The 27,945-nt window shown below is 37.4% G+C and overlaps 3 protein-coding genes across 3 annotated transcripts; 2 read left to right on the forward strand and 1 right to left on the reverse strand.

Moving 5' to 3' along the window:
• The first annotated feature begins 1,916 nt into the window (after positions 1-1,916).
• msmp1 (microseminoprotein, prostate associated 1) lies at positions 1,917-3,652 on the forward strand. The gene is made up of 3 exons (XM_084403661.1): positions 1,917-2,091; positions 2,220-2,328; positions 2,873-3,652. The coding sequence occupies exons 1-3, from the start codon at positions 1,989-1,991 to the stop codon at positions 3,039-3,041; spliced, it is 381 nt and encodes a 126-aa protein (XP_084259787.1). The 5' UTR covers positions 1,917-1,988; the 3' UTR covers positions 3,042-3,652.
• Positions 3,653-3,724: 72 nt separating this feature from the next.
• On the reverse strand, positions 3,725-9,042 carry rgp1 (GP1 homolog, RAB6A GEF complex partner 1). The gene is made up of 9 exons (XM_084403660.1): positions 8,911-9,042; positions 8,351-8,466; positions 8,056-8,189; positions 6,653-6,736; positions 6,196-6,345; positions 5,582-5,728; positions 5,311-5,438; positions 4,550-4,727; positions 3,725-4,295 (listed from the first exon to the last, which is right to left on the reverse strand). Exons 2-9 carry the CDS (start codon positions 8,464-8,466, stop codon positions 4,072-4,074), a joined length of 1,161 nt encoding a protein of 386 aa, XP_084259786.1. The 5' UTR covers positions 8,911-9,042; the 3' UTR covers positions 3,725-4,071.
• An 811-nt stretch (positions 9,043-9,853) lies between these two features.
• On the forward strand, positions 9,854-27,894 carry gba2 (glucosidase, beta (bile acid) 2). Its single transcript, XM_084403662.1, has 17 exons — positions 9,854-10,205; positions 11,234-11,484; positions 13,782-13,873; positions 13,959-14,074; positions 14,607-14,825; positions 17,289-17,528; positions 18,112-18,368; positions 19,864-19,989; positions 20,625-20,809; positions 21,843-21,947; positions 22,121-22,228; positions 22,359-22,510; positions 23,926-24,032; positions 24,210-24,352; positions 24,564-24,679; positions 26,827-27,018; positions 27,106-27,894. The coding sequence occupies exons 2-17, from the start codon at positions 11,294-11,296 to the stop codon at positions 27,322-27,324; spliced, it is 2,568 nt and encodes an 855-aa protein (XP_084259788.1). The 5' UTR covers positions 9,854-10,205; positions 11,234-11,293; the 3' UTR covers positions 27,325-27,894.
• Positions 27,895-27,945: the final 51 nt, after the last annotated feature.

The raw sequence follows: 27,945 nt of genomic DNA on the forward strand, positions 1-27,945 counted from the left end.
TTGGTTTTTAGCTTATTAGCTTATTTTGGCTTAAATTTTATACATCAGTGATTCGCAACAAGGGGTACTTGAAAAATGTTGCTTTGTTAAACTATGACTTTTTGAATTAAATATACGATAAGGTGCGTCATTAAAATTGTATTCAGGGGGGTCTAACCCCCCTAATGAAGACTTGATCTCTGAAGGCCATTGTGTAATTCGTCCCGTTTGTATTGTAATTTTAAATGTGTAATGACAAATGTGTTGTAACTTTTTGCACTTCAACAACAGGTGTTGTTTTTAAATGTGCTGCTAACTGTGATCGAACATTCAGTTGAGGTTGATGTTACGTAATCTTATTCATACTTCTGCTGTCTTTTTTACAGCAATAGGCTACACTCTTTCACCTATTTCCTAGAATTCGGTTCTGGGCAAATAATCCTACTGAGACATAAGCTGGGAAACAGTGGGATAGGTTACCCAAGGTTTGATTTAAATGATTTAACATGTCATTCAGGAAACGTGCTACCGAAGCCAAGTGTACCTGTTTGAAGTGTACCTGCTGAATAGACTAATTCATACTAGCACTTTTAGTTACTTCTTCCATTTAACAACAATTACCAAAGATTAATTGGCAACCACAAAAATAAGAGCTTCTGCCCAATGGCCCTCTGGCAAATATTTGGCTTTTATTTGATACAAATCATGTCCTATGAGACGAAAATGTTTAAATACTACACTAGTTCTAACGTTCAACCAGAGGTAAACAAGGTCAGAATGCAAGGCCAGAGCAGAGGAGAGACTGTGAGTCACTTTGTCCAAACTGAGGTGCTAGTCAGAGCCATAGAGCAGTAGTACAACATGCAGTACACCGGGAGGAGCTTTCAACACCTTTCAGACTACTGTGGGGTGACACAGGCGTGAATGTTACAAACAGACTTTGTGGTACCCATAGGGCCTCCTTGGAAAACGCCTGTTTCTTCTATCGCAAGTTTTTCCATCTTGATAGCAAAGATGACGAGAGATGAGCTAATGTGCGAACCAGTATGTAATGTTTGGTTCTGGCTCAAAGAGCGTTACCTTCTCGGCATCCGCTCAAAGCCTAATCCCTCGCGCTCGACACCTACCTAGAATCCTTCCTCAACAACAAAAACGCATTTCAGGAATATTACATCGCCTCTGGTCATAAACACACACACCTGCAGCAGTTGCGCAATAAACGTCCAATTCTGCCTTTATGAGCTTCCTCCTACTCATGAACATCTTCAGCTGGACCAGGCCCATGTGAGGTCATCACAGCCATGACATCATCAGCATGAGCTCGGTCCAAAGAAGCAGACGAAGGTCACGGCAACATGAGGACCACAGTTGTGATAAATGAAGAATCATCTAGTTACTTGGTGATGTTGAGAATCACCATTTTTAATGAAAATTCATCTTTACCATCACAAGAATAAATTACATTTTGAAATATATTAACATAGAAAACTTAGATTATAATATTCACAATATTACTGTTTTAACTGCATTTTTATCAAATAAATGCAGCCTTGCTGAGCATAAAATACTTCTTTCAAAAACATAAAAACATCTTTATTATTGGTGTACAACCACCAAAACCCAGATGAACACCTGATTATCTTTAACTGACAATCCATGTTCTCCATAATTGTTCTGCGTCCTGTCTCGCGTCAACTTTTTGCTCTCTCACTCTCTTCCCCACCTCTCTTAGTCATCGCAGGATGTGTCAGAATTTCTATAGTTTTTCAAGGTCATGCCCAGTGGAGCGGAGAATGGCAATCACTGGAGAGAAAGAGCAAGTGGTGCCAAACCACAGCCTTTTCCTTTACACCCCCCCTCAAACAGCCCAACTAACCTGCCCCCACCCCAGAGACACACCTCAGGTAGGGGGTAAACCACTCCCCACACCCGTCCCCATGAACGAAAGGGGGTATAAATGAAGGTGCGAAAGAGGAGAGAGCAACTCAGAGGGTGATCGAACAACCGAGATGGATCTCATGGCGAGACATGACACATTGATGTTCTTCATGGCCTGTTTGGTGTGGACGACATGTTCAGCAGCACCAACGCAGTGTCACTTCAACTCTCAAGGTGAGAGCAAATGTCCTGTCTCATGATATTCCCTCCAAATCAGTTTGATTTGGAGTGCACTTAAGGATCAGGCACTTTCAAGGCTTGAGGTGATTGATATTCAGTATGTTTGATGTCTCTCTTCACAGCTCTGTGTGAATATGATGGGAAGCAGTACTCGATGGGAGAAAGCTGGATGGAGAAGGGATGTGTGCAGTGCACCTGCCTGCACCCTGTGGGAGTGGGATGCTGCGAAACGTAAGAACTTTAACACTTCTATATATAAAGAACCTGATGAATGAGAACAGTGAGATTTGTCTGTCTGATTTTGGTGCATTGAGACCAAAAGTTTTTTATTGCCATCAATGGTACCGTGAAGAACCTTTAACGTCCATGGAATCTTTCAATTGCACAAAAGGTTCCTTAGTGGAAAAAGGTTCTTCAGATCTTTTTCACACTTAGAAAAATATGGTTCCTTTAAGAACTGTTCACTGAATGTTATTTTACGGAACACAAAATGGTTTTTCTATAGCAGGGGTTCTCGAGATCCACTTTCCTGCGGAGTTTAGCAACCTTGATCAAACTCTCCAGCCTTAAACTTTCAAGTAATCCTGAAGACCTTTATTATCTTATTCAGGTGTTTGATTAGGGTTGGAGCAAAACTCTGCAGGAAAGTGGATCTCAAGGACCAGAGTTGAGAACCCCCTTTTGATTTTAAGAGAGTACTATTTAGCTGTTTTGTACTTGTTTCTACATGGAACTAGTCCATTTTGATTTGCAATTTATAATCGTTGAATTACAGTGTGCACCGGCCTGTGGACTTTCCTCCCTGGTGTGAAGTTCGAGTTGAATCTCTGACCTGCCAGGTCATGCTGGTTATGACCTCTGATCCTCGTCTGCCCTGCATTCCCGGAGAAAACAACAATGTTGACCCAAGACATGGAGCACTCAACATGAAACTAGAAGGTTAGCATGGAGGAAGCCTTCAAATTACAAATCATCTGCCTGTCAGCTAACATCTGTCTCACTGTTAAGTGAGATGGGATATTACTCCTATAGCAACTGTTTTCTCAAAACATAACTATTACCATTTAAGGAAGCAAGGAAGTGGTTTGACATGTACAGTATGTAGGGGAGGAAAGCGAGTCCTGTTTTGGAACGATGTATTGGAGTGAGAGATAGATCAGAAGTTTTTTTCTTTGTATGGAATGTTGTGCATTATGTGTATTTGTGCCTTTTCTACCATGTTATTATCACATCACTATAACAGTAAATATTAGCAGTGAATGGCCTGTCATTGTCTCTTTTACAGTTCTTTCTCTCAATAGCCAAGATGTTTTCAAGCTCTGAGAGCAAAATTAAGTGTATTCCTGATTTAATCATTGCAATAAAACTCTTCATGAGACAAGCAATACTCTGATTTGATAACACATTTTGTCCATGTTGCTAATTTTAAGCAGCATAACCAAAGCTTTTCCTTAATCGTGTATGCACTATTGTAAATAACAGCTGACAAGCTTAGTAATATACTGTTTGTCTCATATTTAGAATGTGTAATCTAATAAATATGTACATAAAACTCATCTAATTTTTCTTTCTATTTTCTTCAAACGTCAAAAAATTACAATTGTTTCAACAAATCATCAGCTGCAAATAACTCTGAACAGATTTTATTCAGTTATGATTTGCATATAGAGAAATGTACAAAATAGCTTGTAATTTAAATACAGCAGAAACCGTATGTCATTATAATTTGGAGCATACATTGAAATATATAGACAATAAATACAGACATTTCAACATTACAAGAGGTAAAGCAGTCTGTTGGTCAAGGCTGAAATGTTAAAGTTGCTTGAATAAAGAATTATCATCTCATTGCACGGCAAAAGATAAGAACCAGTAAAACAACTCCAAAAATGAGCTACATTAGAATTTGGAATAGACTGCTAACAACACATCTCACAACAACAACTTGTTAGTTTTATGATCTTCCAGCACAACTCAAATGTTGATGCTGTTTGTCCCTGTGAACTGTGAAACATATGAAGCTAGCGTGGGATTGGTGGGAAGCACTTTGATTGGCAGGTCCCAACTGAAGGTGTCCACATCCACATGCTCCGCCCCAGTCCATACAGTGACTTCTGACTGATTCTGCAGAACCACCGGTGCCTCCACTGGCTCCCGTGCTGTGACAAACTCAAAATGCAGTCGCCATCTTAACGTCACTGGGGAAGAGAATAAAAACATAGAATGGGAATGTTCCCTTATCACTGTTGATTTAAAATTGAACATTAACTTAATTAAGTCTCAAAATAATCGAGACTCTCAATGCACTTAGCCTGAACAAATATTTCCTTTACATACATATGGTCGATAATAGATTTAAAACTCCAGGTTTAAACAAAACAAGAAATAAACCAATATGTCAACCAGAGTATCATTATAAAAAATTAAAAATTATGAGCAAAGGTTTTCAAACCTATATCTGTGGTGAATCCAGGTGTGACGTTGAGGGGTACAGGAAGAGAGAAATGGCTGGAGGCTGTGTGCAAACAGGACTCTACATGTCGGCCATGACCAGTGACACTGACCGCCTGGCCGGGTCGTCTCTGGTACAGCTCTTGGACCTCCTCTTCACTTTGCAGACTTACTGAATACTGAGCAGACCAGACATAAATACACATGAACATTCCAGGAGCACATCATGAAGCATTTACATTCTTAAAAGTTTGAGGGTCAGTTTTATAAATAAGAAAAAAAAAGTAAATAAGAAATGATTTACTTTCATTCAGCAAAGATGCATTATACATTTATTAAGTGACTGCAAAGACTTTTACATTGTTAAAAAATATATATATTTCAAAGAAATTGTTTTTTTAAGACTCTATTCCTTAATGAATCCTGAAAAAATGATCAGTTTCCACAAAAAAATTAAGCTGCAGCACAACTGTTTTCAGCATTGATAATTATAAGAAATGTTTCTTGTGCACCAAATCAGAATATTAGAATGATTTATTAGAATGACACTGAAAACTGGAGTAATAATGCTAAAAAATTCAGCTTTTCCACCAAAGGACTAAATTACATAGCTATTTTAAATTGTAATAATATTTCAAAATATTACTTTTTTATTGTATTTTTGATTAAATAAATGCAGCCTTGGTGAGCATTAGACAAAAACATAAAAATAAAAAAAAATCTTACTGACCCCAAACTTTTGAACCGTAGTGTATACTATACCTGTAAACATGGAATATCCCCTTCTGAGAACGTGAAGGTGCCAATGACATCTTCTCCGAGCCTGTACACAGTCTTAAAGATGCAGAACTTAGCCACTTTTCCCCGCACATTTGTGATGTTGAACATATCTGTGAAAGAAATGTATATATACTCATTACCATATTCACAGAGACACAGAATTCATAACCGAGCAGAGGACTAAAACATGATAATAGATAGATGAATTTCAAAGACTTCCCACAATCACTACCACCCACATTTACTCACGCACATGGGCATCGACGTGAGGTGGTGATCATCAGCATGTCCAGAGCTCTTTCTAGCGGTCTTGTATCTCTCCGGCTTCCTTCCTCCTCCTCCAGGAAGGGGTTTGAGGGAGCCACTTCCTCATCCTGAGGGAACGGAGGCTCTGGCATACCTGCAAAAGAACATCGTCTAACTGTTGTGTGGGACATTTTATGGACACCTATTAACATCATCCAAAAAGGCAAAAGTTCTTAGTTACAGATGTAGAGAGACAGGCATATTTGTCACTCATGGTTAATTTGTTCCGCAACCACAAAGTATCTAATAATAGGTGGTTTACTGAGATAAAGCCAGTTGGTCTGATGATGTGATCTCAACATGATGGCGACCATGAAGGGGAAGAAAACAACTTTTTTTAAGTTGATATGACTCAGATCCTCATTTTATGCGAGTATATATATATATAATTTCACACTTATTTCTAAAAAGATTAATGATTTCTTTGTGTGTAAAAATAAACTGGGGGGGGGGGAATATTAATGCATCTCAAATGCAGCCTGGTAAAAATTAATCTCTGCTTTGCATGGACAAGGCTGAAAGGGAAACCATATACAAAGAGGGAAAAGAAGTGTAACCTACCATGAAGCACTAGAACTCTGAAAGGGACTCGCAGTAACTTGATAGGTGAGTTGACTCGCTGGCAGCCAATCGTGAGCTTGTACACATATTTCACTGCCTGACCCCGGAAACTGGGTGGACCGTCAGAGGGCACGACCTCACTATAGGTATCTGAATGAGGGGAAAACATTATTTTGTGGTAGTTCAGGATGACATTAGCCAGGCATAATGTGCAATTAAACATAGCTAAACTTTGGCCAGCTGATGGTTGGTTGGTCCTGTGCCATGAGCAGGTTTTCAGAGAAATATCAACAATATGTGGGTCATGAGGAATTAGCTTCATTCTGAAATGATTAAGGGGTTTACTTCTTGTTACTGAAGTTGTGAAAGTGCAAACAGTGTAAACAACACAAACAATGTATAAAAAGAACATGTAATGTGCCGTCTAAAAGTGTCAGGTTTAAATGCAGTTTCTTACAGGTCTTGCTCTCTCCAGGGTCCAAACGAAGGTCACAGAACAAGATCTTAGGTGGTGTGTCCAGCACACACTGCCCTCGTTCACCTGGATCAATGAAGAAACAAGGGAAATCGTGAAATCTCTCCTCATAATCATGAATCAAGAGGTTTCCTGTGAATAAATCTGCTTATACTTATACTATAATATATAAGACACAATCCAACAAGACCAAACAAAAAGATAGATTATAAAAATGGACAAATTCCCAGCAATGCTAACAAGGGAGTCTGTGACCAGTTGAAATCATTACACTACTTGATCTTCATATGCTTTGTCAGCCATCATTAGCAGTTTCTTGAAATTTATAGTGTTTCTGACTCAAACCTTGGAACGGAGCCAAAGTCAATGACTTATTTCGGCAGACTGACCTGGTACTTTGCATTTTCTCTAATTAACTACTTTTGTGACTTTGCCAGATAGTTTTTGCTCATTATTCGGCCCAGCAGGTTTTTACCGACTTTCTGTTAATGTAAATCAGGCTGGATAACCTTTGATCCATTTTAAGATATGTAAAATTAACAGATAATTTTTAATACTGTGTAAATGTGTATTCGGCATATGGCAAGAACAGCATACTCATTATTACTCATCAATATATTGCAACAGTGCCGGCCCTCTTTTCAGCTGTGCGGGTTCTGGAAGTATTTTTCGGTACTTAACGGTTTTAGTGAGGTAAAAAACTACAATCCCATTAAGCATTGCAAACAGCATAATTAGATTAAAAACAATGGAGAAATATAAAACTACTCATTTACAAAAGTTGATAATATGTATAAAAACTAAATAAAATAAATAAATATGCATATATATACAAACTTTTCAGTATTTTGAGAGCGTTTTTGGAGCATGTTGCTCTGACTGGTGTACTTTTCAGTACAGCATCATGGGTAATGTAGTTTTTCAAGAAGAATTCCACTGTCAAACACAATTATTTAAAAAAATAAGCTGAAATAATGCAGGCTGACGGCAAATCCCATGTATTAACAACCTCGTAGCTCACAGCAGGTCTGTCTTTAAAGGTTATAAGTTATCGTTAAAAATTAAATAAATGAAACGAGTTCTTATTTCCGGAACCCTGAAATAAGTTGCACTCAATAGAACTATTTGCGGTTTCCACAACCTCAACATGTGCACAGCATTTTCTCAATCTGCCAAAGTCAGAGTAAAATTTGGAATACTTTCTGTTCCAAATTTACTTGCTATTCTGTTCTGCTTCTGCAAATACAAACCTATGTCTAACTAACATCAACCTTTTAGATATTGGCTGTTGTAAAAAAAACTGCCCATGATTCTAGTCGCTTTATCTTTGATTCAATATTAAAAATTGAGTAAAACAAGAGTGAGATCAGCTGCTTATTTATCACCTCTGCTTGGTATCAGCACGGTGTCACTCTCAGCTTGCACGTCCTGCTTGGTGCCCTGAGCGGGCAGAGCCACGCGACTCTCGCTGGCATGGAACTGGCAGTGAATCTGAGCACTGGCCCAAGCCAACATCTCACTGTGGAAGATTAACAGACTCACTTCAGAACTGATATCACATATAAATGACTGAAATGTGGAGATACACCAAAGCACAGCATGGGTTTAACTTATTAATGAGGCAGTGGCCAAAAAAGCAACCTTGCACATTACATTCATGCTGATTATGGTGTTCTTTACCTGCTGGCAGATGTAGACAGATGTGACATGGGGTTTGTGAAGGTTATGAGACACTCTAAAACCTCCCCGGCCAAAAACACAGGCCCCCGGGCCATAGATGCTACCACCTCAATCATCTAAGGAAAAACAGAGGTTATACATGTATATGTACGTATGTGTATGTGTATATGTGTGTGTGTGTGTATGTGTATGTATATATAGATCAGCTTGGTTTGTTGACTGATTGTAATGTTGTTGTTGTTTTCTAAACTAGCATAAACTGGTTTAAGCTGTTTTTAGCAGGTAAGAGAGTAAATCATGCAATAGATAAACATTGTGAAGAATAGCTTAGTTTTAAGATATTTACATTTGAACGTATTGCCTAATACCTGTGGCACTGAAAGAACAAGAATCTACTAATTAATCTGACCCAGTGACAGGAACATATGTGGAAACCTAGACTGTAGATAGATATCTATATTTAAAAAGCTAAAGTCGTGCAGTGGGGCGCAGCCAGCGACTAATGTTTACTATGTTAGCAGGAAGTCCTAACATAATTTTATTAGTTCCATTTAAAATACCTCGAAGTTGCTTTAAACAAACGACCGTTGTTTGTTCCCGTCGATATTTTCTACGTCGTATCCGTAAACCACAGAAGTTAAAAGACCGAGTTCCCGGCGACGATCCAGTGACTTAAAAACAAAACAAGAGACGGGTTTCTCTGGGCCATTATGAGGTTTCCCTGAGTTTCTCCAAATGCCATTCAGGCTACATTTATAAATGGAAAATTAAACGTTGTCATATGATGGAAATAGACTTGAGAAAAATGTTCGTTGTGCATATTATTTTGAATTACTCAGTACAACATAACACGAGAAAGTATAAGATGTCATCGTTTGTATCAACTCCGGTATAGTATAGTGATGTCCAACTTGTGAACAAATCATTTTTGTGAATCGATTACTTTGAATGAATCAGTTGAACAGGTACCCCGATAAACTGAGTGAACCAAGATTTATAATTGCAAAAGAAAGGTTTGATAACCTAAATATAAGTTGCATGTGCATTAATTAATATTAAAAGTCATTTTTATTTCGTGGCAGAAAAATTATTTTGTAAACTTTAATAAAATGCTTATTAAAACCGACGTTTTGTTTGCGACTAACAAAGATAAGTATTGTATTAGCAAAATCAGGACTGAAACAAAATGGATTGGAACAGGCTTAAATAACGATAAACAAACTGTTCAAAAGAACCGATTCGGAGAAACGAGTACACACGTTCATCCACTCGCATTGGCTCCGTGGCAAATGTGACGTAAAAGTTCCAGACCAAAAAATAAAAGGGGGTGGTAGGTTTTCCATCAAAACATAACTGATAAGGAAAACGTAACGTTTAATCGTTTAAATAGTCACGTCGTGGCTTATGAGACAAAATATATACACAGAACAATGTTTATGTTTATTTGTAAAATACTGAGATGACGACACTGCTGAAAGTTACTCCCCCGAGTGTTTACTCATTGGTTCAGGCCAACAGAAGGCCCTTACTGTACTGAACTATCACTGGGAATTGATCTCGGGCATTGACCAGTTCATTATTAAGAGTTCGGGATATGTAGTTCGGGATAAGATGATGTGTTTTTTTACGTCAGGAATCTTATAAATGCTAAATACATGCTTTTGTCTGTACAACTTAGCTTTTGCTGTTCACTTTGAAACATTGTCCCAAGATCCAACCGCAAGAAGGTGGAACAGCAGCCACGGGGACACCGGGTGGCTTTTCTGACACGGTCATGCTGGCGAGCGTCGAAACAAGTGCAGCTCGCCACTGACGCGTCGCAGACCCCTGGGTGGTGTTGGAGCTGGAGGCAAGGGTAAGAGAGCTTTACACTGCTCCGCTGGACAGCGTGGGTTAGATAATAACAATGGGAAATACATTAATAATGCATGGGAAATCGTATGTGTGCGATACGTTTTTCAAAATAGGGCCGAAAATGAAGTTTTACTATTTTTTTAATAAGTAAAAAGACAGTGAAAGGATGGTAAAAGTGCTTGACTTGAGAATATGATGGTCGTCTGTCTCAGGAGGTAACGTTAGGCCAAATAATAAATGTTTAAAAAATATATATAATCTGTATGCGAGTTTACAATTTTTGCAACACTAACCAGAGATTAGGACATGTTTAAAAACATAGTTTGTGTGGTTTAGAGCATTTCTAGAAAGTAATAACAGAATTAAATGTATGAAAAACTACAGCAGAATGGATTCAGGGTTACAATTCCAAATACAGTTACAATTACAATTTGTAAAGGGCAGAAATCATGGATTAAACATGGATTATATATATTCAATTCAAATTAGTTAATAATAATATATTCTTATTATTTTTAATAATATGTATTTTAGTTTATTCTTATTTATTTAATATTATAGTAGTGAATTTTAGTGCAGTATATCATGCCATGACATTGAATCATGTGCAGTCGAGAATGTCAAGACACGCTTAGAGGGACGCGCTTGAATTGTACCTTACAGAAAAATGATAGGTTAGATTTGCCTGGAGTAGGGGTGAAATGAAGGAAAGGTCAAGGTGTTGTTAGTTAATTGAACAGAAAAGGATCGGATTACATCTCCAGAACGTGGTTGTCGCTGGAAACTTAGCTCTGTCGTCTGTCACCCAGGTGATATGTGAACTTTGCGTTCGTATGTAGATTACCTACCTGTGCATGCAGATCAAACGTGATCTTTACTCTTACCTGCACCATGCAGTAGGTAAAATGTCATTTTTAGATTTGTCACCAAACCATGTGTCATTAACGTTGTTTATTGCTTTAGTCTTTAAATAAAGGGAATAACCTATATGAATTAACACTTCTATCTATTTTGCCTTTTTTTTCAAAGGATTTAGGGAGCTGAGTTTTACACTTTTGGTTTGGACTGGTGATCCCAGAGCTTCGAACTATGGATTTAAATGACAGCACATCTCTAGCCGAGCTGATGAGCCGGTACGTTTCTACAGAAACAGGATTTGGTGTCCCCAAGAACGGCTGGCGGATATGTCTGGCACACGAGTTCAAAGAGAAGCGGAAACCGTTTCAAGCCAAAGATGTCTCGTTGTCCAACATGATCGAGCATATTTCTTTAGGTGTCAGGTATGTTTAACAAGACATGTCTCAGTTTGTTTTTCCTGGCTTCTCCTATAGTAAACACAATTTACTAAAGAATAGACTAATTGTTCACATCATAGGCTGCTGAAATAGACCATTCTATACATCTCAAAGGCCTTTTGCACTCTAACATTATATAGTTGAAATAGGAACTGGAAATGTTGTTAAGTGGTTCTATTTTGACCATCACAATGACATGTTTTCCCAGCTTTCTGCTAAACCCTTCTTTTCTTGGTTCTTAGCAGTGTTTTATGGTAACTGATAACATCTTCATAAAAAGAGGACAGCCCATTCTGTTGTGCAAGAATGGTATTGCATCTCACATATTAGTTAAACTCGAGATGTCCTGTAATGCAATGATGTACTGCGTTACATCCAATACGTAGTTAGTTATTCTTCTTTAACTAGTTAGACTTGCACAGTAACATACATTTTAATGAAGTTCCTCCCTTTAAATGTAATAAACAGCCTGATCGCTTTTGGCCTGGGTTTAGATACTGTATTTTGTTGTAGTAATTATTTTACACTATTCATTTTTCTCCAACATCACGCTATTGCTGCATGGAATTTTCCGTTGAAGCGGAAGCTGGTTAATCATTTTGTCAATACTGAATCATTCGGTCAATATTGTCCCTGTGTGATGTTTTATTCCATGTTAATGATTGACACAAAAACTGTCATGAGTTTTTTTTTAAGATTTATTGTGCATTCTCATTTACAGAGGTCAGTCCTCTGATGTGTATGTGAATACTGTATTCATGTTGCTCAACCTTTACCACACTTGATTGAGTAATCACAGTCCACACTAGCATAGAGCTAACGTCTGTGATAATCGTATTGAGTCGTAAATTAAAACCTTCTATAGTAGGTGAAGGTTGCACTTTTGGAAAGAAACTAATAATAACAAGAATAATAATTAAATAAATTCCAGTCAGTAGAGTAGCAAAGGTGACTTTTTGTTTTCCAGGGCAGAGACAGTTGACAGCTTTTTTTCAGCCTCTCCCACAATCCTCTCTTTTATGAATGTGTGAATCAGTCTCTGTTTCTAAGCGCTATTGTGCTCGAGTGCGACGACTGAAAACAGCTGTGTGTGCATTAAAGCATGAGAATGAGCGAGAGAAAAGAATGAGTGTTGGATGGAGTTGTTTAAAAGTGACTAAAGGGAAATGTTGTATGTATACAGTAGGTGTGAGAGAGGTTAATTATTAGGACTGACATTGTTGTGGTGCCATAAAGTTCTATTTAAAGGTGCAGTAAGCGATTTCTGAGAATCATTATTGAACACTGTTGATATTTGAAATCAACCCAAACAATCACACTCCTCCATTCGTTGCTCCGCCCCCAAAATGCACGAACACGCAATGGAAGAGTGGATGTCTCTTTATCATAGTTGAAGCGAAGCAAAATAAAGTGTAGATCAGTGGTTTTCAAACTGTGGGTCGCAGATTGGGAAGAGGAGGGTCGCACAGTCACTATTGGCTGCAGCTAAATTTACGTTTCATGAATGACACACACATACAAACAGGTTGCACGATGTACCAACGTTAAATAGAAATCGCTATATTGCTTAGTGCGATTTTAATTAGATAAATATGTCAGCATTGTGTTTCATGAAGCGCGTGCTCAGAATAACAATTTTCAGCGGCTCAGAGCGGCTCGGTTCATTAAGCGGTTCGGTGCGCATTGTTAACAAGAAGAAACTCGTTTACTCCAATCACTGCTCTGCATTCTGCATGAGATCGCATTACACCGGAGAATTCAAATGTCACGAAAGGCTGATTCAGGTCTGGGCTGCGTTTCCCAAAAGCATCGTGAGCTAAGTTGATTGTAGAGACCATTGGTGGCAATGGTTCTACGATCTACTTAGGGATACGATGCTTTTGGGAAACGCATTAACCTCTGTCGTCTGTTCAACACAACGCTGTTGTCTTTCAGAGATATGGTCGTCGTAAGAGTGCGTTGTTTGCAACTTTGCGTTCCCTCGCATGCATTTTGATGCTCACTCTCTCTCCTCCCCCATCATGAGTGGACACGCCCCCTACTACTGATTGGCTACAAATGTGTTGTGGTGCTTGGTCCACTTTCAAGAGCAGTTTTCTGAAATCGCTTACTGCTCATTTAAGAAGTCAAAGTGTGATTTATGCACAAAGATACATGTCACTATATTCAACAAAACTCTCAGTTAGCCATCTTCACTGTTCATTAATATCACTCCAGGTCTGTGGGTATGACAGAAAGGTCAGTTTTGTAAATTCCTCCTTGCTTTATGTTTGTCTGAGCAGGTATCTGAGATGGTGGTACAAAAAGACCCAGGTTGAGAAGAAGGCTCCTTTTATTGATATGTTTCGAGCTTTACCACTGAAACAAATTTATGGTAAGTGCAAAGACAACCAGAAATATCAAAGCAATAACAGAAAATTTTAAATGACCTCATGTAATGGAGGATGTGTTTTGTGCAGGTGCTCCTCTTGGTGGTATTGGGGGTGGCAGTATTACACGTGGATGGAGGGGGGATTTCTGCCGCTGGCAGCTAAATCCCGGAATGTACCATTACAAAACCGTTATTGCTAACCAGGTAAAGGGCTGTTTGTGATCCAATAAATTACCTACTTAAGCCATACTTCTGTTCAAAAGTTTAGGGTCAGTAAGATTTGTATTTTATTTATTTATTTGTTTGATAAGAAATGAATTCTCTCAATTTCAGCAAGGACACATGAAATTGATTAAAAGTGACAGTAAAGACGTTTATAATGTTTAATTTCTATGTCAAATAAATGCTTCTGTTCTTTTGAACTTTCTATTCATCAAAGAATCCTGAAAAATACATCATGGTTTCCATATCAGTATTAAGCAGCTCAACTGTTTTCAACATTGATAATAATAACTGTATCCTGAGAAGCAAATCAGCATATTAGAATGATTTCTGAAGGATCATGTGACACTGAAGCCTGGAGTAATGATGCTGATTGCTGAATTGCTGATTGCACATTTATTTTAAATTGTAATAATATTTCACAATATGAGCAAGTGTGTGTTGTCATATATGCAGGTGTTCAAATCTCTCTTTCACTCATTTTAAGTCTGTTTTAACCCCTTCTATGTCCTAGTTTACAGTATGTCTGCGCAGGGGGGGTCAGACAGTGTACCAGCAGGTGTTGTCTACAGAGCGACCCCCAACTCTTCAGGGTTGGAACTGGGGTTATTGTGGTGAATACGCCTTTTACCATGCGCTGTACCCACGAGCCTGGACCGTTTACCACCTGCCTGGCCAGAACGTCACTCTCACCTGCAGACAGGTGTCACCTGTCATCCCTCACGACTACAAGGTGACAAGCTGAGTTTGATATTTCAGCAAGAATGTGTTTGATATTTAAAGCACATTGTGTACACATACATAATAAATATATATATATATATATATATATATATATAATATAAATTATAAATATATATTATAAATATAATATTAGTATTATTATATATATATATAATTTTTTTTTACAGACTTGTACAGTACAGCTGTTTGCAATGAACAAATCAAACCCATTGCAAAGTATGGATAAGTAATTGAAATAACTCAACACAACAAATGTTTCAAGTGGTTTACCCAAATTTAACTGAAAATGCAACTTTTAATAACTTAACTTTAATAACCCCCTGAATAGAATCCATCTCAACACCACAAATCTGCAAAAAAGGTGTTGTCTTAAGCACAGCTGATGTAACTAATCAAGGGCTTCATAATTGCACCAGTTGTGCTTGAGCTAGAAAACATGAAATACCTGAACTGGCTAGGTTTGTTGAGTGTCACGTTTGACTGCAAGTAAGAAATATGGCTAAGTCAAAAGAATGGTCCAAAAAGTTAAGAGAAGGTATAATCGCCCTTCACACAAGAAACAGGATACAAAAAGATAGCGAAGGCACTAAATGTTCCTGGAGACACCGTTGGAAGCATAGTTTGCAGGTTCAGAGTTAAAGGAACAGTGGTTACACTACCTGGACGGGGCAGAAATAGGAAGCTATCAACGGCTGCAACTAGTTTTCTGAGAAGGCAGGTTCAGAAAAACCCTCGAGTGACTCCAGAAGACCTGCAGCAAGACTTGGTGGCAACAGGCACTGAGGTTTCAGCTTGCACAGTAAGGCGTGTACTAAACGCATGCCAGAACTCCAAGACGTACACCACTACTGACCCAAAAGCATAAGAAAAGTCAGCTCCAATTTGCTCAAATTCATATAAATAAGCCACAGAGGTTTTGGGATTCTTTTCTGTGTAGCGATTAAACAAAACTATTGGAACTTTTCGGCCCTCTGGATCAGCGGTATGTCTGGAGGAAGAATGAAGCATATGCTGAAATGAACACTCTGTCTACAGTTCAGCATTGTGATGCTCTGTGGCTGCTTTGCATCCTATGGCACTGGTAAACTTCTGCTTGTGGAAGGCAAAATTGATTCAATGAAGTATCAGGAAATCCTAGGAGAAAACGTCATGCCATCAGTGAGGAAGCTAAAGCTTGGGCATCATTGGACCTTCCAACAGGACAATGATCCCAAGCATATCTCAAATTCCACCAAGGCTTGGTTGCAGAAGAAGTCCTGGAAGATTCTACAGTGGTCATCAGTCACCTGACTTGAACCCCATAGAAAATCTCTGGTGGGATTTGAAAGTGGTTGCAGCATGCAAACCCAAGAATATTACTGAACTGGAGGCCATTGCTCATGAGGAATGGGCTTAGATTCCTCAGAAACACTGCCAGAAGCTGGTGTCTGGTAATATATCTCGTTTGCAGCAGGTCATAACAGCAAAAGGGTGTTCTACTAAGTACTAAAGACATAACCCATAAAGGGGTTGAATAATTTTGAGACTGCAGAAGTCATTAAAAGTTGCATTTTCAATTGAATTTGAGGAAACCACTTGAAACATTTGTTGTGTTGAGCTATTTTAATTACTTTTGTTTGATTCGTTATTTGCAAACAGCTGAAAGTCTGTAAATGTTGTCAATAAACCTGATTTGCAATGGGGGTTGAATAATTTCGATTGCAACTGTATATGTGCATATATATATATATATATATATATGTGTATGTGTATATATATAAATATATACACACACAGACACGCGCACACCCACACACATATATATATATATATATATATATATATATATATATAAATATAATATTTACATGCACACATATATTATATAAACAAACCTTTATGTTAATCGATTTGACAGTACTAAAATATATTATAATATATACTTTTATTCAGCAATGATGTTTTAAAAGTGACAGTAAAGACATTTATTATGTTACAAATAAATGCTGTTCTTTTCTATTCATCAAAGAATCCTGAAACAAATGTATCACACTTTCCACAAAATATAAATCGGCACAACTGTTTTCAACATTGATCATAATAATAAAAAAAAAAATTCTTGAGCACAAAATCAGCATATTAGAATGAATTCTGAAGGATCGTGTGACACTGAAGACTGGAGTAATGATGCTGAATATTCAGCTTTGTCATCACAGGAATAAATTGCATTTTAAAATAGACTGAATCAGGAAAAAACTTTTTTTATATTCTAGTAACCGAAATGTGCTGTTTCAAAACTAATCTCTTCTTCAGAAATATTGTGAAATACATACAAACAATGAGATTAGTTTTGAAACAGCAAATTTGATGGATTAAAATGGTGTGTGTATGAGTGAAAATTATTATGTTTTTTTTTACAGTTTAATCCACCAAATTTGCTGTTTCAAAACTAATCTCTTTTTGTCTTTTTCAGGACTCCAGTCTTCCTGTGGCTGTGTTTGTGTGGGACATTGAGAATAAGAATGACTACGCTCTTGATGTTTCCATCATGTTCACTATGGTTAATGGGTCGGGCCATGAAGACGATAAGATAGGGGGCCACTGGAATGAACCATTTCACCTTGAAAAAGAGGGAGAATCTGTGTCTGGGGTTTTACTACATCACCAGACTCCTGTCAACCCTTACACTCTGTGTATAGCTGCAAGAGAGAAGGTAATGCATCATTGTAAATCTAGAGGCAGCAGGTTTTGCTTGTAGTAAATGCTTGAAGAAAACAACTCTGTTATAAGGAGTGCACAGACAAATGTACTCTGCCAAACTGGTTCCACCATCAGTTTGCTGTACAGTGTGTGGTCCTGTGTCCCTGTGCAAATAAGAGTATTATTAAGTTGACTGATTGCTGTGGTTCACCACATTAAACTATGCAAATATATAGCTAATGTAAAGTATGTTTGAGAAACGAGACTTTAAAGACAGCTTAAACTGTTAATTACAGTTCCAAACTGTATTTCATTTTGCTGTGAAACAAGCATTGGAAAGTCAGTGGATTCCAATGTTGTTTTAGACTCCATTGACTGTCATTTTAGATATAAAGCAATCTTCAAATAATCTTTCATGTTCCACTGAAGACAGAAAGTCATACAGGTTTGTAACAACATTAAGGGTGAGCAAATTATGCCAGAATTAAATGTTTTGGGTGAATTGTGTTTTAAAATCTGTCTAGCTAGGTAGCTCACTAGGTTTTGAGACAGTTGTTGGACTTCCCCTTATTATTTAATGTTTCACTTTATTTTAGTCTGACCAAGAGATCAGTCACCAGACAGCGTTTAGCCCAAAGGGAACCTGTAGTGCTCTGTGGAGTGACCTCATGACAGATGGACGGCTCGACTCGCCTAAGGACTCCAGCACACCCACAAAGAAAGGGGAGAAAGTGGCGGCAGCCCTGGCTGTGAGCTGCTCGGTGGCTGCTAACCAACACAACCGTGTGGAGTTCAGTTTGGCCTGGGATATGCCTAAAATTACATTTGGCTCCAGAGAGAGAATATATGTCAGGTATGTGTTGTGTATATGGACAAATTATAAATCCCTTCCTTTCATGGAGCTTATTAATACATTACAGTTATGATCCATGATTTGCTTCTTGCTGGTTGGTTGTCAGTGGGAGGGAGATTCTCATTCTAGAGAGCATATTACTGGACAAAAATATGGACTCAAAAAACATGAGTCATCAATATTTTTGGACTATTTTTCTGAGAAGTGAACAACTGTAAATTTTTAATGCAAACAGCATTAAGTCGTGCAGGGGGAAATTATTTCAGTTCAGAGAATCCAGATGAATTAGACCATGATGTATAAATATTTTAATGATTAAAATAACCTGCATTATTTTCACTGTTGTTTTTTCGGTGTCTCCAACATATGGTGACAAAACTCGCTTGTGTTTGTTCGTTTATCTGCTCTCTAATCTTTCTTTCATTCTCTTTTTACACATTATGGATCAGGTTACCTTGGACATATTGATGTCTTTCTTTTTTTTGTGTGTGTGTGGAAATTGCATGTCACAGAGATGGCGTTTGATTTTTATCAAGCACAAGAATGTTTAACCTTAACAGAAATATGGTCTATCAGTTCAAAGCTTCTTTAAATACCCTATTTAAAGACCCTTAAATAGGGTAATAAAAAACCCTTAAATATTTTATAATAAAAATATGTTTATTATGGAAAATATAATCCATTTACACTAAAAGTAAAAAAAAAAATTGGAGTCTTAAGTTTAAAAAAAGATATTAATACTTTTATTCAGCAAGGATGCATTAAATTGATCAAAAGTGGCAGTAAAGACTTTACATTGTTACAAAAACATTTAAAATAAATGGCTATATGTCTCAGTATAGTCCTAAATGTAGACAAAATGGACTTTTAGCAGATACATACATTATTGGTTTACGGTTGTTCTCTTAACTGAGAAAAAATATTGGTGAAATAACTGAGGGCGTAAAAAATTACTTTTGTCTTAAAACAAGGCACAAACACTTTGATATGTCTCGTCCATGCTTCATGTTTCAAAAGGAAACAACACTTAAGCAATATTCAAGATATTTTTAAAAGGAAGTGGTGTGGCTGTGACATAGAAAGAAGCTTCATTATTTACAAGCTTCATGAAAGGAAGAGACTCATCATCAGTCATAAAGTGAGCTTAGCAAACATCAGGAAAATTCTGAAGTTTGTGCTCCTTACGAATTCATATAAGAGCAGCAATGATGATTTGTTTAATCTCAGAGAACCCAGGAGACAATGATGCATAAATACTACTAATTAAAAAAATATGTCATTACTTTTGTTTGCATTACGTTAATGAGAATGAGACTTCATTGCATTACAATAATGGGAATTGGGGAAAATGTGCTTAATTGTTATATGAAGATCTTAATGGTCCTAGAAATATGCCTCAGTTTGTTTATGCAATACATAATTGCATTTGAGATGATGAAATAATACCCTTTGATGCTATGAAGTAATAACAGGGTGTGTATGGTGTTTGTTTCAGGAGATACACACGTTATTATGGCACCAAAGGAGACGCTGCCCCGTCTCTGTCTCACTACGCCCTCACACACTACAGTAAATGGGAGGAGAGCATTGATGAGTGGCAGAGGCCGATTCTACAGGACGGGTAAAGAAATGTCATTTCCCCATGAAATATTTCAAGCGTGATGGCGTAATAATAGCATGCGCTGTCAGTTAATCAAGTTACCCACGGCTGATTTGTGTGACTCTTTACAAAAGACTGTGTGTAAGCAAGCAGTCATCGTTCCTGTGAATTGATTTGATTGCTATTTATCCGTTATGTGCATAGACAAGAGCAACCCTTATATGCCATTTTGTGCATATTATTTGTTTTGTTTCACCAGTCCCCATACTTTCATTGAGTGCACTTCATATAGAATGAAATGTGTGTTTTTTGAGTGGTATTGCCCTAGTCACATGCAATATACTAATTCTGAGTGTCCATCTTTGTTTCAGCATAAGGCAGCTATTATATTCAGTTGCTAGGCTGATTCATCTATTGATATTTGGCCAATTTGAGATTAGCAGTATCAGCGATGTCCATGCCAACTTGGCAAAACTCTTTGTTGACTCAGTTTTAAAATGTACTGACAGCCCCGTCATTGGACAAAGCACATTTACTAATATATTGTGTGAAATAAATCTTCACTTAATTTATTCCAAGATTAATTTGTGTGTTTTTCATTTGTTATTATTAAAATATATCAGTCACTGGTAGCCTTAAACACTTTGTTCTTCTAGGTCTCTTCCTGCTTGGTATAAATCTGCTCTGTTTAATGAGCTCTACTTTGTTGTGGATGGTGGAACTGTGTGGGTGGAGCTTCCAGAGGATGCTGATATCAGCGGTGGGCTTCGTCCTGAAGATGGGGGGCTTCCAGCCCAGCCTGAAGTTGTCAAGGAGTACGGCCGATTCGCTTACCTAGAGGGTAACGTTCAACATTACCTTAATATGCAAACTGAGCTCAAGATTTGTTTAGAATAGGCTTATGACATTTGGGCCCGGTTTCACCGACCTTAGACCAGGGCTTAGATTAAGCCAGGATTAGGCCTTAGTTTAATTAGGCCATTTAAGTAGCTTTTACAAATGTGAAATAATTTAAGATAATGTAAGTGCAAGTTGCTTTCAGTTAAAACAGCTCAAACATTCATTTTAGTCTGGTACTAGGCTTAAGCCTAGTCTGTGAAACCGGGGGGTTGATTTAGGAACCAAAAGTCGTCATGAAAAATTATTACTAGCATTAATGAGAGTAAATCTGTTGGCTGCTAGGTTCTAATAAGTGTTATTTTAGTATTATTTATAGACTATTGTTGTAATAATTCATGGTTTGAATTAGCTTTTATTTTATATTTTCAATTTTAGTTTTCATTTTGTTATGCTTTTGTCATTTTTATGTATTTTTATATTTCTGTATAGCTTTGATTGATTTTTATTTCAGTTTTAGTCATTTTAGTGTTTCAACTTAAACTAATTTGTTAGTTGCCAAGGCAACATTTCTAATTTTTGTTTAAGTTTTTTGTCTTATATTTATATTTTATTTAATTTCAGCTTTATTTCAAAAACCAAAAAGGTTTTTTAATGGTTTTAGCAATAACTTAGAGTTAATTACTACAACACTGGTTCTAATCAAAAAAATATTCATACTTTAGATCTCAGTTCATTGTACACTCATGCCCAGTTTCACAGACCAGACTTAAGTTAGTCCCAGACTAAAATGCATTTTTGAGCTGTTTTTACTGAAAGGAAATTGCACTAAAATATGTAAGTGCCATTGTTTTGTCTCAAGATGCAAACCAGTAAAATTGTATTCTAACACACATTTAAAAAAGCTACTTAAATGCTCTAATTTAACTAAGGCCCAATCCTGGCGTAATCTAAGTCCTGTCTGTGAAACAGGGCCTAAATGTTCAATTAAGTTTATATCAATGTAATAAATCAATTCTCTTACTGTCTTGTCCCAGGTCAGGAGTATAGGATGTATAACACGTATGATGTGCACTTCTATGCTTCATTTGCTCTCATCATGCTTTGGCCCAAGCTGGCTCTGAGTCTGCAGTATGATATTGGTGAGCTAAGCTTCCATTTTTCTGATAACATTGAAGACAGTATTCAAATTCATTAGTAATAACATACTTTTTGTATTTTAAATTAATTTATTGATGCATTCCCATTCTTTTTTGCATTCTGTGTTTGTTTAAATCTCTCTCTCTCTCTCTCTCTCTCTCTCTCTTTTTTTCAGCTGGTAGTGTCGTTCAGCATGACCCTACAGAGAGATTAAATCTAATGGACGGCCGATACTCCCCAGTCAAGACCCGGGGCGTTGTACCTCACGACATTGGAGACCCTGGTGAGTTGTGCATTATAGGAGACCATGAAGTCACACATGTTGCATATGGAAAAGACAGAAAGAGAAATAACCTAAAATAAAAATTGTACTAATCTTGAACCTCATTTAAATTTTTTCCTTGTGGAAACAGATGATGAGCCATGGGTTCGTGTCAATGCTTACTTGATCCACGATACAGCCGACTGGAAGGATCTGAACTTGAAGTTTGTGCTTCAGGTGTTCCGAGACTATCACCTGACCCAGGATGAGCAGTATCTGAAGGACATGTGGCCTATATGCCAGGTGAGTTGTTTGTGTTTTATTTTTGTAGTTTGTACAGCATCATATCTTCTGTATATGTAAATGTAGAGGCGCTTGTCAAACGCTAAGTGCTTTAGGACAGTGATTCCCAACCCCCGGTCCCCGGACCGGTGCCGGTCCGTGGACTCGTTAGTACCGGGCCTTGAAATATTCCCAGAATAATGTTTCTTTTTTTTCTTTTTTCTTTTTTTTAATAATAATAATAATTGTCTTTTTTAAATGCTTTTTAAGTGCTATGACGTCATGTTATTTAATCCAAAAACTAAACAATAAATAGATTAAAATGTGTTTATTTGAGCGCCTTGCGATTGCTTAGCAACGCGTCATATCTGAACGGACTGCAAAAAAGCGAGCTGCACCTGAAGTGACAGGGAAGTGGAGAGATGAGCGGGCCGCGATATTTTTTTTTTTCAATGGCTAATTTCATTGCGGACCGTTCTGGTAAAAGAAAAGGCGATGACCAACTTGAAAAAAGAAAAAAAGTCAAGCTTCATATATACGATACCTCGTACCTGTACATTGGATTTACGACAACAGGCGATTCCGTGGCGCCAAATCCGTTGTGTTATTTGTGGTGAAAAACTGTAAGCTGGTTTTCGTTCATATTTGTGAAGCAGACCTTTTTAAATTTCGTTTTATTGTATCCTGGAATTTGTGTGCATTGTTTTGGATGCATATGTTTTTTTATGGATGCTCAGGAAGAACAGCTTGTCTTGTGCACAGCTATGTAGTAATATCAATAAGCAGTTCATGCTCACATTAAAATAGTTTTGTTCTCATTGGTCTGATCTGGTATTTTTTGTTAAAGGTTAAAGCTTAATCTCTAATTTTATACTTTTAAAAATGATTGGCTGAAATCACTAAGTTATGTGTTTGCTATTGTATTCTGAAACTGTCTGACTGTTGAAACTGGCTCTTATTTTCATACAATTAGCCTTTGTTGTCACCTGTTGGTGAGTGAAAACACTAAGTTGCTGTTGAAGTGATTGTCTTTAGTGGTTCTGGAGAGATTTGACAGGTGAAATGGACTGGTATTTTCATACAATTTGCCATTACTGCCACCTGCTAGTGAGTGAGTGCTGTGTGAGTTGCTTTTGAAGTAGACCTAGCCTAATTGTATGGCAGAAAAGGGAAACATTTTGTGAACCGGTCTGAAAGTTTAAAAAGATTGGTATATTCATACAAGTAGCCTTTGTTGCCACCTAGTTCATTATATGCAAATAAATGATAGGCTATTACTGTTTTACACAGTGATATGTTCCAAACGATGCATCTTAAAATTGACAACTGGTCCCTGGAATTTTTTTTATGAATATGCTGGTCCCTGGCACAAAAAAGGTTGGGAACCCCTGCTTTAGGACACATTACTCAAACGTCTGATATTCTGCTTTATTCAGACAGTCATGGAAACAGAGTTGAAGTTTGATAAAGATGGTGATGGGCTGATAGAAAATTCTGGCTATGCAGACCAGACATATGATGGATGGAAGGTGACAGGACCCAGGTTGGGACTCAGGATGTTTATTTTATTTTATTTTATTTCTGAAGATGAAATTTCTCAGAATATTTAAACTATATGATTGTTATTTTTAAATTGTATATTAAAAACCTGTATCATGACACAAGTTTTGTAATGTCCGGTGTAGCAGCTCAAGTAACCCCTGTGTTTCTGCTCTTCCAGTGCATACTGTGGAGGTTTGTGGCTGGCATCGGTGTGCATGATGTGTAAAATGGCACGTGTGCTGAATTGCGAGTCTGTTTATCAGCGCTACAGAGATATTTTAGAAAGAGGAAGCGCAGCCTTTGACAAACTCTTGTGGAATGGTGAGTGTAAGCATACACAGTGCTATTTAAACTGACTGTAATTTTCCATTTTTGTTAAAAACTATGCTCCTCCTTTTTAGGCCTCTTATAGACTCTTAGTATGGATGTTCAGTCTTCCATTAGATATGTTTCTATACTTAGGTATCATTTGGAAAGAGAATATGACTTGGAATAAAAAAACCTGTGGAATGTCTTTCTCTTTCTCTAACAGGCAAATACTACAATTATGACAGCAGTGGACAGAGTCTGTCCAACAGTGTAATGTCTGACCAGTGTGCAGGCCAGTGGTTCCTCAGGGCATCCGGACTTGGGGACGATGACTACCAGGTCAGCCTGAGAAAGATTTTACAAACGTTTGTTTGTATATTTACCACTTCGTTTTCATTTAAAGTCCCCCTGCAGTCAATCATTTTATCCCTTAAAACTCATCTTTGTTCACCAAAATGACATATTAAAAAAAAAAATCTTGTGATAAATTCTTCATGCCTTAAAATAGCTTGAATGTTACTCCACACCCTTGCTTCATTTAGTATAAGCGGAATCATGAATATGCAAATTAGTCTCTGCCTCCTCTCACTCGCACCAGATCGGACTACCTGATCCACTCGCTCAACTTCACTGTAGTAAACGCTGCATAATGGCAAGTGGAAATTTAATTCAGCAATACATGTTTGAACCAGAAACTGATTCAGAAGTGGAAGGGTGAATTATACAGGGTCGTATAAGTCAATGTATCAGAATAGTAATGTGTATGTAGTAATTTTATGTATCACTCTCTACAACATCTGACACATAACAGTAACTGATATGATTAGTCTTTGGCTTGACTATGTTATTAAATAGCTAATAATATGTTATCAAATAGCTAATAAGGTGTTGCTAGTGTTACACAAACCATGTTCCCGTTCGCCATCTCAGTCTGCCTTCTAAAAATCACTCTCCTTAAAAACACTTTGATCAACTTAGAACGTCAGTGGAGAAAAGCAGGCATATAGTTCATCATTATATCGTAATATACATCATGTATATGATTCACTCTCTATATTGCTAAATGTACACGATTTTTAATTTCAACAGAAAAATATACCTGGATAACCTTGCTTCTCTTGAGACCCCTCTGCTTCAGAGCATAGTAATGATATGCTGAAGCCCGCCCGCATGTTGACGTGATTGGTCACAACATGTTTGTGACATAAGAAACACCAGCGATTTCAAACCGCGTTTTTGAGACCGTCTTTAGTTCACTGCAGTTTTAAGGAGAAAATACTCAGCAATAATGTTGACTGATGAATTTCCACATGGTTTGTCTTAAAGCATATTAAAAACACCACATAGACACATAACATTCAAAACTTGATTTTCACCACAGTGGGTCTTTAAAAATAACTTTATATGATTTCATCACCATAAGAAATAATGATAATCTTTAAAATACGGTTCAATGCTTTGACATAAATGTATTAACTGTCATGTGCTAACAATAAACAACAATTTCAATTTATATTTAAATATAAACAACAATTTACACTAGTGTTCAACATAAGAAGTCTCTCATGCTCACCAAGGCTGCATGTAAAATGTAATTAATTCCTCTGGTTGCAAAACTCAATTTTCAACAGCCATTATGATCCTTCAGAAATCATTAAATCATTAATATGCTGATTTGGTGCTCAAGAAACATATATGAATACTATAATCCTCACAGTTGAATATGGTTGTGCTGCTTAATGAACTGTGAAAATACAGAGACAGGATTTTGATGAACAGGAGCTGTGTCCCAATTCAGAAGCTGCATCCTTCGAAGGCCGTGAAGGTCGAATCGAGTGTTGTTAAATGGGACAGTCTAGCGTATGGAGGATTGTTCTTGTCGCCTAGCAACTGTCACAGCTGCCGTTGATGAGTGGCAGTAACGTTTGTACTGGACTTTTTGGAAAGTTATATTCAACTGTCTAAATATGTTCACCTTGGTCCATTTATGTACATAATGAAGAGTATAACTTTATAAAATTGCATCTTAGTAAGATATGTCAACATTTGAACCTTTAATTTTTACATAATGTATCGTTAGATATTCGAGCAAGTTTAAACCCAATTCTTACATTTAAAAGGATAATCAAGTAATTTAATGCAAAAAATCATTCGGTGTGCAATGAATCTTGGGATAAGTTAGACTGCGAAGGATCCACTCCTATGTGGTCCAGGATACGAAGGACGCATTTGTATGCCGACGCATTGAAGGAGCCTTCGAATTGGGACAGCCTTCGCCGTGCCGCTGTGACACATTCAGACTTCGAGTGATGCAGCCTCTGAATTGGGATGCATCTAAACTCTGAAGAACAAAAATCTTTTGTAACATTATAAATGTTTAATGCGTCCTTGCTTTATAAAAGTATTGATTTCTTTGATTTATAAAATGTGTATATTTATTTATGTTATACGAAATTATACTTTTTTACATCCATTTCTCTGTGCAGGCTTTTCCCAAGGAGAAAATCCGTAGTGCATTGAAGTCAGTGTTTGACCTCAATGTTATGAGCTTTGCAGGCGGGCAGATGGGTGCAGTGAATGGGATGAGACCAGAAGGTGTTCCTGATCGTTCCAGTGTCCAATCAGATGAGGTGTGGGTGGGAGTAGTGTACGGATTGGCAGCTACAATGATACATGAGGTAAGCCAAACCTCAGGTCATGTCATCAGGTTTCAGATTAAGTGAACCTTTCGCTTATCTCCTAATGCATCTCTCGGCATCTCCCAGGGCATGGTGGATGAGGGTCTGCGCACTGCAGAAGGCTGTTACCGTGCTGTATGGGAGAGAATGGGAATGGCCTTCCAGACTCCCGAAGCATACTGTGAGAAAAGCATCTACCGCTCTCTCGCGTATATGAGGCCTCTGACCATCTGGGCAATGCAGCTTGCTCTGAGCAATCGACCAAACCACAACGAAACCACTGATAAAGATGTGGGACAGGACTGAGCTGGAGCTGAAGGGAACTTGTACTGTCGATCCTCCATAATAAATTGACCTCTTAATCCTTGCATTTTGAACTTTAAAAGACTGGAAAAGAGCTTTGGATGTAATGTCATCGTGCGCCATTGGTTCACACAGAACCTAATTCCATTATTTTGTAAAGCTTACTTTTCCACTGAAAATGTGCATAAGCTTTACCACAATCCTTCTGTGTAGTAGCTGTAAATTATAATTTTACAAATGGTAACGTGTAAAGACTTGGTCTCAGTGAACTGACATGCTGTTCATTATGATATAGTGTGTAGGGTCATTGAATCGAGTAGTTAGAGCATGATTCTATATCATTTTCACTGTATATTTGTATTTCTATTATGGGAATGCTTTATAGAATACTTGAAGAAAGGACTGCTGTTTTTTTAACAGCTGTCATTGTATGTGTCATAAATCATCCATCTGAGGTTTTGAGTCAGTCCTGTACATTATTCTACAGAATTATAATAGATATATTATTGAGTAAATTGGAATGAATGTTTACCTACATCAGATTAATTTTTTCATTAAATGCATCATTAGGCATTTATTTTCTCTAAAGTATTTAAAAGTTCTGGTGGATGGTGCTGGCCAAAG

This window comes from Rutilus rutilus (genome assembly GCF_951802725.1).
Source record: "Rutilus rutilus genome assembly, chromosome: 3".
Taxonomy (NCBI): Eukaryota; Metazoa; Chordata; class Actinopteri; order Cypriniformes; family Leuciscidae; genus Rutilus; species Rutilus rutilus.

What these genes read in the sequence shown, in the direction of transcription:
- msmp1 (XM_084403661.1), top strand. Translation starts at nt 1,989, where the DNA reads ATGGATCTCATGGCGAGACATGACACATTGATGTTCTTCATGGCCTGT. An exon ending in GTGTCACTTCAACTCTCAAG is followed by an intron (nt 2,092 to 2,219) that starts GTGAGAGCAAAT and finishes CTCTCTTCACAG; the next exon opens with CTCTGTGTGAATATGATGGG. An exon ending in GGAGTGGGATGCTGCGAAAC is followed by an intron (nt 2,329 to 2,872) that starts GTAAGAACTTTA and finishes GTTGAATTACAG; the next exon opens with TGTGCACCGGCCTGTGGACT.
- rgp1 (XM_084403660.1), bottom strand. Translation starts at nt 8,466, where the DNA reads ATGATTGAGGTGGTAGCATCTATGGCCCGGGGGCCTGTGTTTTTGGCC. An exon ending in CTGTCTACATCTGCCAGCAG is followed by an intron (nt 8,190 to 8,350) that starts GTAAAGAACACC and finishes AATCTTCCACAG; the next exon opens with TGAGATGTTGGCTTGGGCCA. An exon ending in CACCTCACGTCGATGCCCAT is followed by an intron (nt 5,439 to 5,581) that starts GTGCGTGAGTAA and finishes TTTCTTTCACAG; the next exon opens with ATATGTTCAACATCACAAAT.
- gba2 (XM_084403662.1), top strand. Translation starts at nt 11,294, where the DNA reads ATGGATTTAAATGACAGCACATCTCTAGCCGAGCTGATGAGCCGGTAC. An exon ending in CATATTTCTTTAGGTGTCAG is followed by an intron (nt 11,485 to 13,781) that starts GTATGTTTAACA and finishes TTGTCTGAGCAG; the next exon opens with GTATCTGAGATGGTGGTACA. An exon ending in GAGTCTGCAGTATGATATTG is followed by an intron (nt 21,948 to 22,120) that starts GTGAGCTAAGCT and finishes TCTTTTTTTCAG; the next exon opens with CTGGTAGTGTCGTTCAGCAT.